Below are 18,493 nucleotides of genomic sequence, written 5' to 3' on the forward strand. Positions count from 1 at the left end.
TCTTACAGCCTGCACCACACCTTCACCAAGCAGGCAGGTCTCTCTCTCTCCATCACACAGTACTAGCCCTGGGTAACCCTGTCTTACAGCCTGCACCACACCTTCAGCAAGCAGGCAGGTCTCTCTCCATCACACAGCACTAGCCCTGGGTAACCCTGTCTTACAGCCTGCACCACACCTTCACCAAGCAGGCAGGTCTCTCTCTCTCCATCACACAGCACTAGCCCTGGGTAACCCTGTCTTACAGCCTGCACCACACCTTCACCAAGCAGGCAGGTCTCTCTCTCTCCATCACACAGCACTAGCCCTGGGTAACCCTGTCTTACAGCCTGCACCACACCTTCACCAAGCAGGCAGGTCTCTCTCTCTCCATCACACAGCACTAGCCCTGGGTAACCCTGTCTTACAGCCTGCACCACACCTTCACCAAGCAGGCAGGTCTCTCTCTCTCCATCACACAGCACTAGCCCTGGGTAACCCTGTCTTACAGCCTGCACCACACCTTCACCAAGCAGGCAGGTCTCTCTCTCTCCATCACACAGCACTAGCCCTGGGTAACCCTGTCTTACAGCCTGCACCACACCTTCACCAAGCAGGCAGGTCTCTCTCTCTCCATCACACAGCACTAGCCCTGGGTAACCCTGTCTTACAGCCTGCACCACACCTTCACCAAGCAGGCAGGTCTCTCTCTCTCCATCACACAGCACTAGCCCTGGGTAACCCTGTCTTACAGCCTGCACCACACCTTCACCAAGCAGGCAGGTTCTCTCTCTCCATCACACAGCACTAGCCCTGGGTAACCCTGTCTTACAGCCTGCACCACACCTTCACCAAGCAGGCAGGTCTCTCTCTCTCCATCACACAGCACTAGCCCTGGGTAACCCTGTCTTACAGCCTGCACCACACCTTCACCAAGCAGGCAGGTCTCTCTCTCCATCACACAGCACTAGCCCTGGGTAACCCTGTCTTACAGCCTGCACCACACCTTCACCAAGCAGGCAGGTCTCTCTCTCTCCATCACACAGCACTAGCCCTGGGTAACCCTGTCTTACAGCCTGCACCACACCTTCACCAAGCAGGCAGGTCTCTCTCTCTCCATCACACAGCACTAGCCCTGGGTAACCCTGTCTTACAGCCTGCACCACACCTTCACCAAGCAGGCAGGTCTCTCTCTCTCCATCACACAGCACTAGCCCTGGGTAACCCTGTCTTACAGCCTGCACCACACCTTCACCAAGCAGGCAGGTCTCTCTCTCTCCATCACACAGCACTAGCCCTGGGTAACCCTGTCTTACAGCCTGCACCACACCTTCACCAAGCAGGCAGGTCTCTCTCTCTCCATCACACAGCACTAGCCCTGGGTAACCCTGTCTTACAGCCTGCACCACACCTTCACCAAGCAGGCAGGTCTCTCTCTCTCCATCACACAGCACTAGCCCTGGGTAACCCTGTCTTACAGCCTGCACCACACCTTCACCAAGCAGGCAGGTCTCTCTCTCTCCATCACACAGCACTAGCCCTGGGTAACCCTGTCTTACAGCCTGCACCACACCTTCACCAAGCAGGCAGGTCTCTCTCTCTCCATCACACAGCACTAGCCCTGGGTAACCCTGTCTTACAGCCTGCACCACACCTTCACCAAGCAGGCAGGTCTCTCTCTCCATCACACAGCACTAGCCCTGGGTAACCCTGTCTTACAGCCTGCACCACACCTTCACCAAGCAGGCAGGTCTCTCTCTCTCCATCACACAGCACTAGCCCTGGGTAACCCTGTCTTACAGCCTGCACCACACCTTCACCAAGCAGGCAGGTCTCTCTCTCTCCATCACACAGCACTAGCCCTGGGTAACCCTGTCTTACAGCCTGCACCACACCTTCACCAAGCAGGCAGGTCTCTCTCTCTCCATCACACAGCACTAGCCCTGGGTAACCCTGTCTTACAGCCTGCACCACACCTTCACCAAGCAGGCAGGTCTCTCTCTCTCCATCACACAGCACTAGCCCTGGGTAACCCTGTCTTACAGCCTGCACCACACCTTCACCAAGCAGGCAGGTCTCTCTCTCTCCATCACACAGCACTAGCCCTGGGTAACCCTGTCTTACAGCCTGCACCACACCTTCACCAAGCAGGCAGGTCTCTCTCTCTCCATCACACAGCACTAGCCCTGGGTAACCCTGTCTTACAGCCTGCACCACACCTTCACCAAGCAGGCAGGTCTCTCTCTCTCCATCACACAGCACTAGCCCTGGGTAACCCTGTCTTACAGCCTGCACCACACCTTCACCAAGCAGGCAGGTCTCTCTCTCTCCATCACACAGCACTAGCCCTGGGTAACCCTGTCTTACAGCCTGCACCACACCTTCACCAAGCAGGCAGGTCTCTCTCTCTCCATCACACAGCACTAGCCCTGGGTAACCCTGTCTTACAGCCTGCACCACACCTTCACCAAGCAGGCAGGTCTCTCTCTCTCCATCACACAGCACTAGCCCTGGGTAACCCTGTCTTACAGCCTGCACCACACCTTCACCAAGCAGGCAGGTCTCTCTCTCTCCATCACACAGCACTAGCCCTGGGTAACCCTGTCTTACAGCCTGCACCACACCTTCACCAAGCAGGCAGGTCTCTCTCTCTCCATCACACAGCACTAGCCCTGGGTAACCCTGTCTTACAGCCTGCACCACACCTTCACCAAGCAGGCAGGTCTCTCTCTCTCCATCACACAGCACTAGCCCTGGGTAACCCTGTCTTACAGCCTGCACCACACCTTCACCAAGCAGGCAGGTCTCTCTCTCTCCATCACACAGCACTAGCCCTGGGTAACCCTGTCTTACAGCCTGCACCACACCTTCACCAAGCAGGCAGGTTCTCTCTCTCTCCATCACACAGCACTAGCCCTGGGTAACCCTGTCTTACAGCCTGCACCACACCTTCACCAAGCAGGCAGGCTCTCTCTCTCCATCACACAGCACTAGCCCTGGGTAACCCTGTCTTACAGCCTGCACCACACCTTCACCAAGCAGGCAGGTTCTCTCTCTCTCCATCACACAGCACTAGCCCTGGGTAACCCTGTCTTACAGCCTGCACCACACCTTCACCAAGCAGGCAGGTCTCTCTCTCTCCATCACACAGCACTAGCCCTGGGTAACCCTGTCTTACAGCCTGCACCACACCTTCACCAAGCAGGCAGGTCTCTCTCTCTCCATCACACAGCACTAGCCCTGGGTAACCCTGTCTTACAGCCTGCACCACACCTTCACCAAGCAGGCAGGTCTCTCTCTCTCCATCACACAGCACTAGCCCTGGGTAACCCTGTCTTACAGCCTGCACCACACCTTCACCAAGCAGGCAGGTCTCTCTCTCTCCATCACACAGCACTAGCCCTGGGTAACCCTGTCTTACAGCCTGCACCACACCTTCACCAAGCAGGCAGGTCTCTCTCTCTCCATCACACAGCACTAGCCCTGGGTAACCCTGTCTTACAGCCTGCACCACACCTTCACCAAGCAGGCAGGTCTCTCTCTCTCCATCACACAGCACTAGCCCTGGGTAACCCTGTCTTACAGCCTGCACCACACCTTCACCAAGCAGGCAGGTCTCTCTCTCTCCATCACACAGCACTAGCCCTGGGTAACCCTGTCTTACAGCCTGCACCACACCTTCACCAAGCAGGCAGGTCTCTCTCTCTCCATCACACAGCACTAGCCCTGGGTAACCCTGTCTTACAGCCTGCACCACACCTTCACCAAGCAGGCAGGTCTCTCTCTCTCCATCACACAGCACTAGCCCTGGGTAACCCTGTCTTACAGCCTGCACCACACCTTCACCAAGCAGGCAGGTCTCTCTCTCTCCATCACACAGCACTAGCCCTGGGTAACCCTGTCTTACAGCCTGCACCACACCTTCACCAAGCAGGCAGGTCTCTCTCTCTCCATCACACAGCACTAGCCCTGGGTAACCCTGTCTTACAGCCTGCACCACACCTTCACCAAGCAGGCAGGTCTCTCTCTCCATCACACAGCACTAGCCCTGGGTAACCCTGTCTTACAGCCTGCACCACACCTTCACCAAGCAGGCAGGTCTCTCTCTCTCCATCACACAGCACTAGCCCTGGGTAACCCTGTCTTACAGCCTGCACCACACCTTCACCAAGCAGGCAGGTCTCTCTCTCTCCATCACACAGCACTAGCCCTGGGTAACCCTGTCTTACAGCCTGCACCACACCTTCACCAAGCAGGCAGGTCTCTCTCTCTCCATCACACAGCACTAGCCCTGGGTAACCCTGTCTTACAGCCTGCACCACACCTTCACCAAGCAGGCAGGTCTCTCTCTCTCCATCACACAGCACTAGCCCTGGGTAACCCTGTCTTACAGCCTGCACCACACCTTCACCAAGCAGGCAGGTCTCTCTCTCTCCATCACACAGCACTAGCCCTGGGTAACCCTGTCTTACAGCCTGCACCACACCTTCACCAAGCAGGCAGGTCTCTCTCTCTCCATCACACAGCACTAGCCCTGGGTAACCCTGTCTTACAGCCTGCACCACACCTTCACCAAGCAGGCAGGTCTCTCTCTCTCCATCACACAGCACTAGCCCTGGGTAACCCTGTCTTACAGCCTGCACCACACCTTCACCAAGCAGGCAGGTCTCTCTCTCTCCATCACACAGCACTAGCCCTGGGTAACCCTGTCTTACAGCCTGCACCACACCTTCACCAAGCAGGCAGGTCTCTCTCTCTCCATCACACAGCACTAGCCCTGGGTAACCCTGTCTTACAGCCTGCACCACACCTTCACCAAGCAGGCAGGTCTCTCTCTCTCCATCACACAGCACTAGCCCTGGGTAACCCTGTCTTACAGCCTGCACCACACCTTCACCAAGCAGGCAGGTCTCTCTCTCTCCATCACACAGCACTAGCCCTGGGTAACCCTGTCTTACAGCCTGCACCACACCTTCACCAAGCAGGCAGGTCTCTCTCTCTCCATCACACAGCACTAGCCCTGGGTAACCCTGTCTTACAGCCTGCACCACACCTTCACCAAGCAGGCAGGTCTCTCTCTCTCCATCACACAGCACTAGCCCTGGGTAACCCTGTCTTACAGCCTGCACCACACCTTCACCAAGCAGGCAGGTCTCTCTCTCTCCATCACACAGCACTAGCCCTGGGTAACCCTGTCTTACAGCCTGCACCACACCTTCACCAAGCAGGCAGGTCTCTCTCTCTCCATCACACAGCACTAGCCCTGGGTAACCCTGTCTTACAGCCTGCACCACACCTTCACCAAGCAGGCAGGTCTCTCTCTCTCCATCACACAGCACTAGCCCTGGGTAACCCTGTCTTACAGCCTGCACCACACCTTCACCAAGCAGGCAGGTCTCTCTCTCTCCATCACACAGCACTAGCCCTGGGTAACCCTGTCTTACAGCCTGCACCACACCTTCACCAAGCAGGCAGGTCTCTCTCTCTCCATCACACAGCACTAGCCCTGGGTAACCCTGTCTTACAGCCTGCACCACACCTTCACCAAGCAGGCAGGTCTCTCTCTCTCCATCACACAGCACTAGCCCTGGGTAACCCTGTCTTACAGCCTGCACCACACCTTCACCAAGCAGGCAGGTCTCTCTCTCTCCATCACACAGCACTAGCCCTGGGTAACCCTGTCTTACAGCCTGCACCACACCTTCACCAAGCAGGCAGGTCTCTCTCTCTCCATCACACAGCACTAGCCCTGGGTAACCCTGTCTTACAGCCTGCACCACACCTTCACCAAGCAGGCAGGTCTCTCTCTCTCCATCACACAGCACTAGCCCTGGGTAACCCTGTCTTACAGCCTGCACCACACCTTCACCAAGCAGGCAGGTCTCTCTCTCTCCATCACACAGCACTAGCCCTGGGTAACCCTGTCTTACAGCCTGCACCACACCTTCACCAAGCAGGCAGGTCTCTCTCTCTCCATCACACAGCACTAGCCCTGGGTAACCCTGTCTTACAGCCTGCACCACACCTTCACCAAGCAGGCAGGTCTCTCTCTCTCCATCACACAGCACTAGCCCTGGGTAACCCTGTCTTACAGCCTGCACCACACCTTCACCAAGCAGGCAGGTCTCTCTCTCTCCATCACACAGCACTAGCCCTGGGTAACCCTGTCTTACAGCCTGCACCACACCTTCACCAAGCAGGCAGGTCTCTCTCTCTCCATCACACAGCACTAGCCCTGGGTAACCCTGTCTTACAGCCTGCACCACACCTTCACCAAGCAGGCAGGCTCTCTCTCTCCATCACACAGCACTAGCCCTGGGTAACCCTGTCTTACAGCCTGCACCACACCTTCACCAAGCAGGCAGGTCTCTCTCTCCATCACACAGCACTAGCCCTGGGTAACCCTGTCTTACAGCCTGCACCACACCTTCACCAAGCAGGCAGGTCTCTCTCTCTCCATCACACAGCACTAGCCCTGGGTAACCCTGTCTTACAGCCTGCACCACACCTTCACCAAGCAGGCAGGTCTCTCTCTCTCCATCACACAGCACTAGCCCTGGGTAACCCTGTCTTACAGCCTGCACCACACCTTCACCAAGCAGGCAGGTCTCTCTCTCTCCATCACACAGCACTAGCCCTGGGTAACCCTGTCTTACAGCCTGCACCACACCTTCACCAAGCAGGCAGGTCTCTCTCTCTCCATCACACAGCACTAGCCCTGGGTAACCCTGTCTTACAGCCTGCACCACACCTTCACCAAGCAGGCAGGTCTCTCTCTCTCTCCATCACACAGCACTAGCCCTGGGTAACCCTGTCTTACAGCCTGCACCACACCTTCACCAAGCAGGCAGGTCTCTCTCTCCATCACACAGCACTAGCCCTGGGTAACCCTGTCTTACAGCCTGCACCACACCTTCACCAAGCAGGCAGGTCTCTCTCTCTCCATCACACAGCACTAGCCCTGGGTAACCCTGTCTTACAGCCTGCACCACACCTTCACCAAGCAGGCAGGTCTCTCTCTCTCCATCACACAGCACTAGCCCTGGGTAACCCTGTCTTACAGCCTGCACCACACCTTCACCAAGCAGGCAGGTCTCTCTCTCTCCATCACACAGCACTAGCCCTGGGTAACCCTGTCTTACAGCCTGCACCACACCTTCACCAAGCAGGCAGGTCTCTCTCTCTCCATCACACAGCACTAGCCCTGGGTAACCCTGTCTTACAGCCTGCACCACACCTTCACCAAGCAGGCAGGTCTCTCTCTCTCCATCACACAGCACTAGCCCTGGGTAACCCTGTCTTACAGCCTGCACCACACCTTCACCAAGCAGGCAGGTCTCTCTCTCTCCATCACACAGCACTAGCCCTGGGTAACCCTGTCTTACACCTTCTAAAGCAGTTCAATCAGATCCTTTTCTGAAAGGGAAGATCATTCACGTTGCCTTGGTGTGTACACATCGTATGACAATTATTCACATTTACCTGTGTGTGTGTGTGTGTGTGTGTGTGTGTGTGTGTGTGTGTGTGTGTGTGTGTGTGTGTGTGTGTGTGTGTGTGTGTGTGCGCTCCAGGTGCGTCTGAAGAGCCCGTCCTCCAGACTGATGTTCTACCATGCCTCCATTGTAGGGAACGAGGCCCATCATTTCTCTTTGCCCCAAGGAGCTTCCATCACCATCCCTCCTAAGTAAGCCCTTCTATCTCTAACCCATAACCCCTAACCATAACCCTTAACCCTAACCCCTAACCATATCCCATAACCATAACCCCTAACCCCTAACCATAACCCCTAACCATAACTCCTAACCCCTAACCATAACCCCTAACCATAACCCCTAACCCCTAACCATAACCCCTAACCATAACCCCTAACCATAACCCCTAACCATAACCCCTAACCATAACTCCTAACCCCTAACCATAACCCCTAACCATAACCCCTAAGCCCTAACCATAACCCCTAACCATAACCCATAACCATGACCATAACCCATAACCATAAACATAACCCCTAACCATAACCCTTAACCCCTAACCATAACCCCTAACCATAACCCTTAACCCCTAACCATAACCCCTAACCATAACCCCTACCCCTAACCATAACCCCTAACCATAACCCCTAACCATAACCCTTAACCCCTAACCATAACCCCTAACCATAACCCCTATCCCTAACCATAACCCCTAACCATAACCCCTAACCATAACCCCTAACCATAACCCCTAACCATGACCATAACCCCTAACCATGACCATAACCCCTAACCATGACCATAACCCATAACCATAACCCCTAACCATAACCCTTAAACCATAACCCTTAACCCCTACCCCTAACCATAACCCCTAACCATAACCCTAACCATAACCCCTAATCCTTAACCATAACCCTAACCATAACCCATAACCCCTAACCATAACCCTAACCATAACCCCCAACCATAACCCCAACCATAACCCCCTAACCATAACCCTTAACCCTAACCATAACCCCTAACCATAACCCCTATCCCTAACCATAACCCCTAACCATAACCCCTAACCATAACCCCTAACCATAACCCTTAACCATAACCCCTAACCATGACCATAACCCCTAACCATGACCATAACCCCTAACCATGACCATAACCCCTAACCATGACCATAACCCCTAACCATGACCATAACCCCTAACCATGACCATAACCCCTAACCATAACCCATAACCATAACCCCTAACCATAACCCTTAACCCCTAACCATAACCCCTAACCATAACCCCTAACCATAACCCTTAACCCCTACCCCTAACCATAACCCCTAACCATAACCCTAACCATAACCCCTAATCCTTAACCATAACCCCTAACCATAACCCATAACCCCTAACCATAACCCCTAACCATAACCCATAACCATAACCCCTAACCATGACCCATAACCATAACCCCTAACCATGACCATAACCCCTAACCATAAACATAACCCCTAACCATGACCATAACCCCTAGCCATACCCCCTACCCCTAACCATAACCCCTAACCATAACCCTTAACCCCTAACCATAACCCATAACCATAACCAATAACCCCTAACCATAACCCCTAACCATAACCCCTAACCATAACCCATAACCCCTAACCATAACCCATAACCATAACCCCTAACCATAACCCCTAACCATGACCATAACCCCTAACCATGACCATAACCCCTAACCATGACCATAACCCCTAACCATGACCATAACCCCTAACCATGACCATAACCCCTAACCATAACCCATAACCCCTAACCATAACCCATAACCCCTAACCATAACCCCTAACCTAACCCATAACCATAACCCATAACCATAACCCATAACCCCTAACCATAACCCATAACCATAACCCATAACCCCTAACCATAACCCATAACCATAACCCATAACCATAACCCATAACCCCTAACCATAACCCATAACCCCTAACCATAAGCCCTAACCATAACCCCTAACCATAACCCCTAACCATAACCCCTAACCATAACCCCTAACCATAACCCATAACCCATAACCCCTAACCATAACCCATAACCATAACCCCTAACCATAACCCATAACCATAACCCCTAACCATGACCATAACCCCTAACCATGAACATAACCCCTAACCATAACTCCTAACCATAACCCATAACCCCTAACCATGAACATAACCCCTAACCATGACCATAACCCCTAACCATAACCCCTACCCCTAACCATAACCCCTAACCATAACTCCTAACCATAGCCCATAACCCCTAACCATAACCCCTAACCATAACCCATAACCATAACCCCTAACCATAACCCATAACCCCTAACCATAACCCCTAACCATAACTCCTAACCATAACCCATAACCATAACCCATAACCCCTAACCATAACCCCTAACCATAACTCCTAACCATAACCCATAACCCCTAACCATAACCCCTAACCCCTAACCATAACCCATAACCATAACCCATAACCCTAACCATAACCCATATCCCCTAACCCCTAACCATAACCCCTAACCATAACCCATAACCCCTAACCATAACCCATAACCCATTAACCATAACCCATAACCCCTAACCATAACCCCTAACCATAACCCCTAACCATAACTCCTAACCATAACTCCTAACCATAACCCATAACCCCTAACCATAACCCATAACCCCTAACCATAACCCCTAAGCATAACCCATAACCCATAACCATAACCCCTAACCCCTAACCATAACCCCTAACCATAACCCCTAACCATAACTCCTAACCATAACCCATATACATAACCCATAACCCCTAACCATAACCCATAACCATAACCCCTAACCATAACCCCTAACCATAACCCCTAACCATAACCCCTAACCATAACCATAACCCCTAACCATGACCATAACCCCTAACCATGACCATAACCCCTAACCATGACCATAACCCCTAACCATAACCCATAACCCCTAACCATAACCCCTAACCATAACTCCTAACCCTGTGGGACAGCAGTGATCCTCCAGAAGCTATTCTGCTCAGTTACCTTGTGAGATGAAGATCATTTCCCATCTCATCTCTTCTGACTGACTGAAATCTGTCTGGTCTACTGCTTACTAAAACTACATACTGTGTAGTAGTCATACTGCGTACTATTTAGAATGTACTGTTTAGTCAAATCTAATGCAGTAAGCAACAAATATCAACATACTAGGCTCATCCATACTGATAATGTGTCATCTGTGGTGATTCCCGACATTCGTTCATTTTGGTGCATCAATTTATCTGATTATCAGCTGCTGTGAAACACGTGTGTCTGTAAAGAGGATTATCTTACGTAATAGTGTGCAGTCTTTCTCTGTCTATCCTGGCTCTGTATTTCTCTGTCTATCCTGGCTCTGTCTTTCTCTGTCTATCCTGGCTCTGTCTATCCTGGCTCTGTCTTTCTCTGTCTATCCTGGCTCTGTCTTTCTCTGTCTATCCTGGCTCTGTCTTTCTCTGTCTATCCTGGCTCAGTCTTTCTCTGTCTATCCTGGCTCTGTCTATCCTGGCTCTGTCTATCCTGGCTCTGTCTTTCTCTGTCTATCCTGGCTCAGTCTTTCTCTGTCTATCCTGGTTCTGTCTTTCTCTGTCTATCCTGGCTCTGTCTTTCTCTGTCTATCCTGGCTCTGTCTTTCTCTGTCTATCCTGGCTCTGTCTATCCTGGCTCTGTCTTTCTCTGTCTATCCTGGCTCTGTCTTTCTCTGTCTATCCTGGCTCTGTCTTTCTCTGTCTATCCTGGCTCTGTCTTTCTCTGTCTATCCTGGCTCTGTCTTTCTCTGTCTATCCTGGCTCTGTCTATCCTGGCTCTGTCTATCCTGGCTCTGTCTTTCTCTGTCTATCCTGGCTCAGTCTTTCTCTGTCTATCCTGGTTCTGTCTTTCTCTGTCTGTCCTGGCTCTGTCTTTCTCTGTCTATCCTGGCTCTGTCTTTCTCTGTCTATCCTGGCTCTGTCTTTCTCTCTCTAGCCTGGCTCTCTTTCTCTCTGTCTAACTGTGTTAGAGTTAACTGGCTGCCTGTTTCTCAACTGGTGTTCAGTGTCTAGACTGGTGTTCCATTAATCCCATGGCTTTCCCCATCTCTGCCCCCACCTTATAGTTGACCCTTACACTCTGTCCTCCTCTCCACTAGGGGGCGTGGTGTGGAGGTGACCGTGCAGTACTCCTGTTCCTTCCTGAGGCCCATGGAGGCGGTGCTACTGCTGACATCACGCTCTGCCTCCTCAGCCAGCCCCTCTGGAGCCACCCTGGCCTTCAGCCTCAAGACCCAGGTCACACACATCACCCCCAGCGTGAGCGCACACACACACACACACACACACACACACACACACACACACACACACACACACACACACACACACACACACACACACACACACACACACACACAGTCTCCTCCAGTTGCCATTCACTATGTACAGTATATAACACCATTCACTATGTACAGTATATAACACCATTCACTATGTACTGTATATAACACCATTCACTATGTACAGTATATAACACCATTCACTATGTACAGTATATAACACCATTCACTATGTACTGTACATAACACCATTCACTATGTACTGTACATAACACCATTCACTATGTACTGTATATAACACCATTCACTATGTACTGTATATAACACCATTCACTATGTACTGTATATAACACCATTCACTATGTACAGTATATAACACCATTCACTATGTACACTATATAACACCATTCACTATGTACTGTATATAACACCATTCGCTATGTACAGTATATAACACCATTCACTATGTACAGTATATAACACCATTCGCTATGTACAGTTGAAGTCGGAAGTTTACAGACACTTACGTTGGAGTCATTAAAACTCGCTTTTCAACCACTCCACAAATTTCTTGTTAACAGACTATAGTTTTGGCAAGTCGGTTAGGACATCTACTTTGTGCATGACACAAGTCATTTTTCCAACAATTGTTTACAGACAGATTATTTCACTTATAATTCACTGTATCACAATTTCAATGGGTCAGAAGTTTACATACACTAAGTTGACTGTGCCTTTAAACAGCTTGGAAAATTCCAGAAAATGATGTCATGGCTTTAGAAGCTTCTGATAGGCTAATTGACATTATTTGAGTCAATTGGAGGTGTACCTGGGGATGTATTTCAATGTCTACCTTCAAACTCAGTGCCTCTTTGCTTGACATCATGGGAAAATCAAAAGAAATAAGCCAAGACCAACATTGGAGACCTCCACAAGTCTGGTTTATCCTTGGGAGCAATTTCCAAATGCCTGAAGGTACCATGTTAATCTGTACAAACATTAGTACGCAAGTATTAACACCATGGGACCATGCAGCCGTCATACCGCTCAGGAAGGAGACGTGTTCTGTCTCCTAGAGATGAACGTGCGTTTGTGCGAAAAGTGCAAATCAATCCCAGAACAACAGCAAAGGACCTTGTGAAGATGGTGGAGGAAACAGGTACAAAAGTATCTATATCCACAGTAAAACGAGTCCTATATCGACATAACCTGAAAGGCCACTCAGCAAGGAAGAAGCCACTGCTCCAAAACCACCATAAAAAAGCCAGACTACGGTTTGCAACGGCGCATGTGGACAAAGATCGTACTTTTTGGAGAAATGTCCACTGGTCTGATGAAACAAAAATAGAACTGTTTGGCCATAATGAGCATCGTTATGTTTTGAGGAAAAAGGGGGAGGCTTGCAAGCCGAAGAACACCATCCCAACCGTGAAGCATGGGGGTGGCAGCATCATGTTGTGGAGGTGCTTTGCTGAAGGAGGGACTGGCGCACTTCACAAAATAGATGTTATCATGAGGAGGGAAAATTGTGGATATATTGAAGCAACATCTCAAGACATCAGTCAGGAAGTTAAAGCTTGGTCGCAAATGGGTCTTCCAAATGGACAATGACCCCAACCATACTTCCAAAGTTGTGGCAAAATGGCTTAAGGACAACAAAGTCAAGGTATTGGAGTGGCCATCACAAAACACTGACCTCAATCCTATAGAAAATGTGTGGGCAGAACTGAAAAAGCGTGCGAACAAGGAAGCCCACAAACCTGACTCAGTTACACCAGCTTTGTCAAGAGGAATGGGCCAAAATTCACCCAACTTATTGTGGGAAGCTTGTGGAAGGCTACCCGACACTTTTGACCCAAGTTAAACAATTTAAAGGCAATGCTACCAAATAGTAATTGAGTGTATGTAAACTTCTGACCCACTGGGAAAGTGATGAAATAAATCATTCTCTCTACTACTATTCTGATATTTCACATTCTTAAAATAAAGTGGTGATCTTAACTGACCTAAGACAGGGAATTGTTACTAGAATTAAATGTCAGGAATTGTGAAAAACAGAGTTTAAATGTATTTGGCTAAGGTGTATGTAAACTTCCCACTTCAACTGTATATAACATCTCACAATAATTCACTATGTATTTAACACCTCACAATAATTCACTATGTATATAACATCTCACAATAATTCACTATGTATATGACACCTCACAATCATTTATTGTCCTGAATCAAATCAAATTGTATTGGTCACATACACATGGTTAGCAGATGTTAATGCGAGTGTAGCAAAATGTTTGTGCTTCTAGTTCCGACAGTGCAGTAATATCTAACAAGTAATCTAACAATTTCACAACAACTACCTAATACACACAAATCTAAAGGAGTGAATGAGAATATGTACATATAAATATATGGATGAGCGATGGCCGAGCGGCATAGGCAAGGTGCAATAGATGGTATAAAATACAGTATAAACAATGATATGAGTAATGTAAGATATGTAAACATTATTTAAAGTGGAATTGTTTAAAGTGACTAGTGACCCATTTATTAAAGTGGCCAGTGATTGGGTCTCAATGTTGGCAGCAGCCTCTGTGTTAGTGATGGCTGTTTAACAGTCTGATGGCCTTGAGCTAGAAGCTGTTTTTCAGTCTCTCGGTTCCAGCTTTGATGCACCTGTACTGACCTCGCCTTCTGGATGTTAGCGGGGTGAACAGGCAGTGGCTCGGGTGGTTGCTGTCCTTGATGATCTTTTTGGCCTTCCTGTGACATCGGGTGGTGTGGTGTCCTGGAGGGCAGGTAGTTTGCACCCGGTGATGCGTTGTGCAGACCTCACTACCCTCTGGAGAACCTTCCGGTTATGGGCAGAGCAGCTGCCGTACCACGCGTGATACAGCCCGACAGGATGCTCTTGATTGTGCATCTGTAAAGGTTTGTGAGTGTTTTTGGTGACAAGCCGAATTTCTTCAGCCTCCTGAGGTTGAAGAGGCGCTGCTGCGCCTTCTTCACCACGCTGTCTGTGTGGGTGGACCATTTCAGTTTGTCCGTGATGTGTATGCCGAGGAACTTAAAACTCTCCACCCTCTCCACTACTGTTCCCTCGATGTGGATGGGGGCTGCTCCCTCTGCTGTTTCCTGAAGTCCACCATCATCTCCTTTGTTTTGTTGACATTGAGTGAGAGGTTATTTTCCTGACACCACACTCCGAGGTCCCTCACCTCCTCCCTGTAGGCCATCTCGTCGTTGTTGGTAATCAAGCCTACCACTGTAGTGTCGTCTGCAAACTTGATGATTGAGTTGGATGCGTGCATGGCCACACAGTCGTGGGTGAACAGGGAGTACAGGAGAGGGCTGAGAACGCACCCTTGTGGGGCCCCAGTGTTGCGGGTCAGTGAAGTGGAGACGTTGTTTCTTACTTTCACCACCTGGGAGCGGCCTGTCAGAAAGTCCAGGACCCAATTACACAGGGCGGGGTTGAGACCCAGGGCCTCCAGCTTGATAATGAGCTTGGAGGGTACTATGGTGTTGAATGCTGAGCTGTAGTCGATGAACAGAATTCTTACATAGGTATTCCTCTTGTCCAGATGGGTTAGGGCAGTGTGCAGTGTGATGGCGATTGCGTCGTCTGTGGACCTATTGGGTCGGTAAGCAAATTGGAGTGGGTTTGGGTGTCAGGTAGGGTGGAGGTGATATGATCCTTGACTAGTCTCTCAAAGCACTTCATGATGACGGAAGTGAGTGCTACGGGGCGATAGTCATTTAGCTCAGTTACCTTAGCTTTCTTGGGAACAGGAACAATGGTGGCCCTCTTGAAGCATGTGGGGACAGCAGACTGGGATAAGGATTGATTGAATATGTCTGTAAACACACCAGCCAGCTGGTCTGCGCATGCTCTGAGGACGCGGCTGGGGATGCCATCTGGGCCTGCAGCCTTGCGAGGGTTAACACGTTTAAATGTTTTACTCACGTTGGCTGCAGTGAAGGAGAGCCCGCAGGTTTTGGTAGCGGGCCATGTTAGTGGCACTGTATTGTCCTCAAAGCGAGCAAACAAGTTGTTTAGTCTGTTTGGGAGCAAGACATCGTGATCCGCGACGGGGCTGGTTTTTCTTTTGTAGTCTGTGATTGACTGTAGACCCTGCCACATACCTCTCGTGTCTGAGCCGTTGAATTGCGACTCTGCTTTGTCTCTGTACTGACGCTTAGCTTGTTTGATTGCCTTGCGGATGGAATTGCTACACTGTTTGTATTCAGTCATGCACCTCAGTCTGGGCATACACCATCACCACTCAGACTCAGAGATAATGTGACTGTAGACTCACCTGTACGTCGTCATTACCCTGCAAGAGAAAGACGACCCCCTGACAGGTTGACTATTTAGTTCAGACTAACCTCCGACATTGTGGCAGAATACACCCCAGGGTTAAGTCTGGGGACTGAGGCAGTCTACCCTCTATCCCTAGTTTAGAAAAGGTTATTCTGAAAAAGCTCATTTATTTACATTAAGAGAACTTATATTAAAAAGAAAACAATAGGCAAAACAGTGAATATTTACTTTTTCCTAATGAGTCATCAAAGGTAAAGGGGGAGGAATATGTTGTGTATTGATATTCTAGTTTTGTCCCTTTGTAACCCCCCCTTGCTTACCTACGTTGAAATGCTTGGAATGTTCTTCCTGTGAAATGCATTAAACAATGCCCACGTTAATTTCTACTCCCGTCTCATGTCCTGTCCTTATATTAGTTGTATAAGTAATACAGTGTGCTATAAAACAAGTGTATAGATCAATGTTGTTGTCTGAGGCTGACTGGAACATATCCCAGTCCGCGTGATCAAAACAATCTTGAAGCGTGGATTCCGATTGGTCAGACCAGCGTTGAATGGTTCTAGTCACTGGTACATCCTGTTTGAGTTTCTGCCTGTAAGACGATAGGAGCAAGATAGAGTCGTGGTCGGATTTGCCAAAGGGAAAGCGGGGGAGGTCTTTGTATGCATCGTGGAAGTTAGAGTAGCAGTGATCCAGTGTATTACACCCGCGCGTAGTGCAATCAATATGCTGATAGAATTTAGGTAGCCTTGTTATCAAATTTGCTTTGTTAAAACCCCCAGCTACAATAAATGCAGCCTCAGGATATATGGTTTCCAATTTACATAGAGTCCAGTGAAGTTCTTTGAGGGACGTCTTGGTGTCTGCTTGAGGGGGAATGTACACAGCTGTGACGATAACTGACGAGAATTCTATTGGGAGATAATATGGCCGGCATTTGATAGTAAGGAATTCTAGGTCGGGTGAGCAGAAGGACTTGAGATCCTGTATGTGGTTATGATTACACCATGAGTCATTAATCATGAAGCATACACCCCCGCCCTTCCTCTTCCCAGAGAGCTGTTTATCTCTGTTGGCACGATGCATGGAGAAGCCCGGTGGCTGAACTGATTCCGACAACATATCCCGAGAGAGACATTTTTCCGTGAAACAGAGAATGTTACATACTCTGATGTCTCTCTGGAAGGCAACCCTTGCTCGAATTTCATCTACCTTGTTGCCAAGAGACCTGATATTGGCGAGTAGTATACTCGGGAGCGGTGGGCAATGTGCACGTCTACGGAGCCTGACCAGGAGGCCGCTCCGTCTGCCCCTTCTGCGGCGCCGTTGTTTTGAACCCTTTGTTCAGTTGCCAATAGAACAGTGACTCCGTCAGTGCCTACACTACTTTACTTTCTATAGAGACCTGGGTAGTGTGTCTCAAATGGCACCCTATTTCCCTATGGGCGCTGGTCAAAAGTAGTGCACTACATATGGAACAGGGTATAATTTGGGACACCTCCAGAACAGCTTGTCCTCTGGGCAGGCAGGGGTTCACCATTCACTGTTCCCATGGCAGCACAATGTATCAGCAGAACAGGAAATGGTTATATTTCTATTTCTATGGTGTCGACGCTGCATGTCCGCTTACATCATGGTGGCTGCTGAATGACTGCTACTGTGGGAGTTGTACAATGTCTTTGTGTTTCTCCCTCCCTCTCTCTCTCTCTCTCTCTCTCTCTCTCTCTCTCTCTCTCTCTCTCTCTCTCTCTCTCTCTGTCTCTGTGTGTTTCTCTCTCTCTCTGTCTGTCTCTCTCTGTCTCTCTCTCTGTCTCTCTCTCTGTGTCTCTGTGTGTGTCTCTCTCTCCCTATCTCTCTCTCCCTGTCTCTCTCTCTCTCTCTGTGTGTGTCTCTCTCTCCCTGTCTCTCTCTCCCTGTCTCTCTCTCTCTGTCTGTCTCTCTCTGTCTCTCTCTCTCTCTCTGTGTGTGTCTCTCTCTCCCTATCTCTCTCTCTCTCTCTTTCTCTCTCTGTCTCTCTCTGTCTTTCTCTTTCTGTCTCTCTCTCTCTCCCTATCTCTCTCTCTGTCTCTCTCTCTCTCTCTCTCTTTCTCTCTCTGTCTCTCTCTGTCTTTCTCTTTCTGTCTCTCTCTCTCTCTCCCTATCTCTCTCTCTGTCTCTCTCTCTCTCCCTATCTCTCTCTCTCTCTCTCTCTCTGTCTCTCTCTGTCTTTCTCTTTCTGTCTCTCTCTCTCTCCCTATCTCTCTCTCTGTCTCTCTCTCTCCCTATCTCTCTCTCTCTCTGTCTCTCTCTGTCTCTCTCTTTCTGTCTCTCTCTCTCTCTCACTCTCCCTGTCTCTCTCTCTCT

General features: G+C 49.8%; 1 protein-coding gene across 4 annotated transcripts in view; it reads left to right on the plus strand.

The window, feature by feature from the left end:
• The window catches only part of LOC106575918 (cilia- and flagella-associated protein 47), a 101,487-nt gene that overhangs the window by 38,704 nt on the left and 44,290 nt on the right, over nucleotides 1–18,493 (plus strand). For all 4 annotated transcript variants that reach the window (XM_045699442.1, XM_045699443.1, XM_045699445.1 and 1 more), the window contains 2 exons: nucleotides 7,551–7,663; nucleotides 11,644–11,803. In XM_045699442.1, the coding sequence (XP_045555398.1) occupies nucleotides 7,551–7,663; nucleotides 11,644–11,803 (273 nt within the window). The remainder of the gene's footprint in view (nucleotides 1–7,550; nucleotides 7,664–11,643; nucleotides 11,804–18,493) is intronic.

This window comes from Salmo salar, chromosome ssa17, assembly GCF_905237065.1.
Source record: "Salmo salar chromosome ssa17, Ssal_v3.1, whole genome shotgun sequence".
In the NCBI taxonomy this organism is placed as follows: domain Eukaryota; kingdom Metazoa; phylum Chordata; class Actinopteri; order Salmoniformes; family Salmonidae; genus Salmo; species Salmo salar.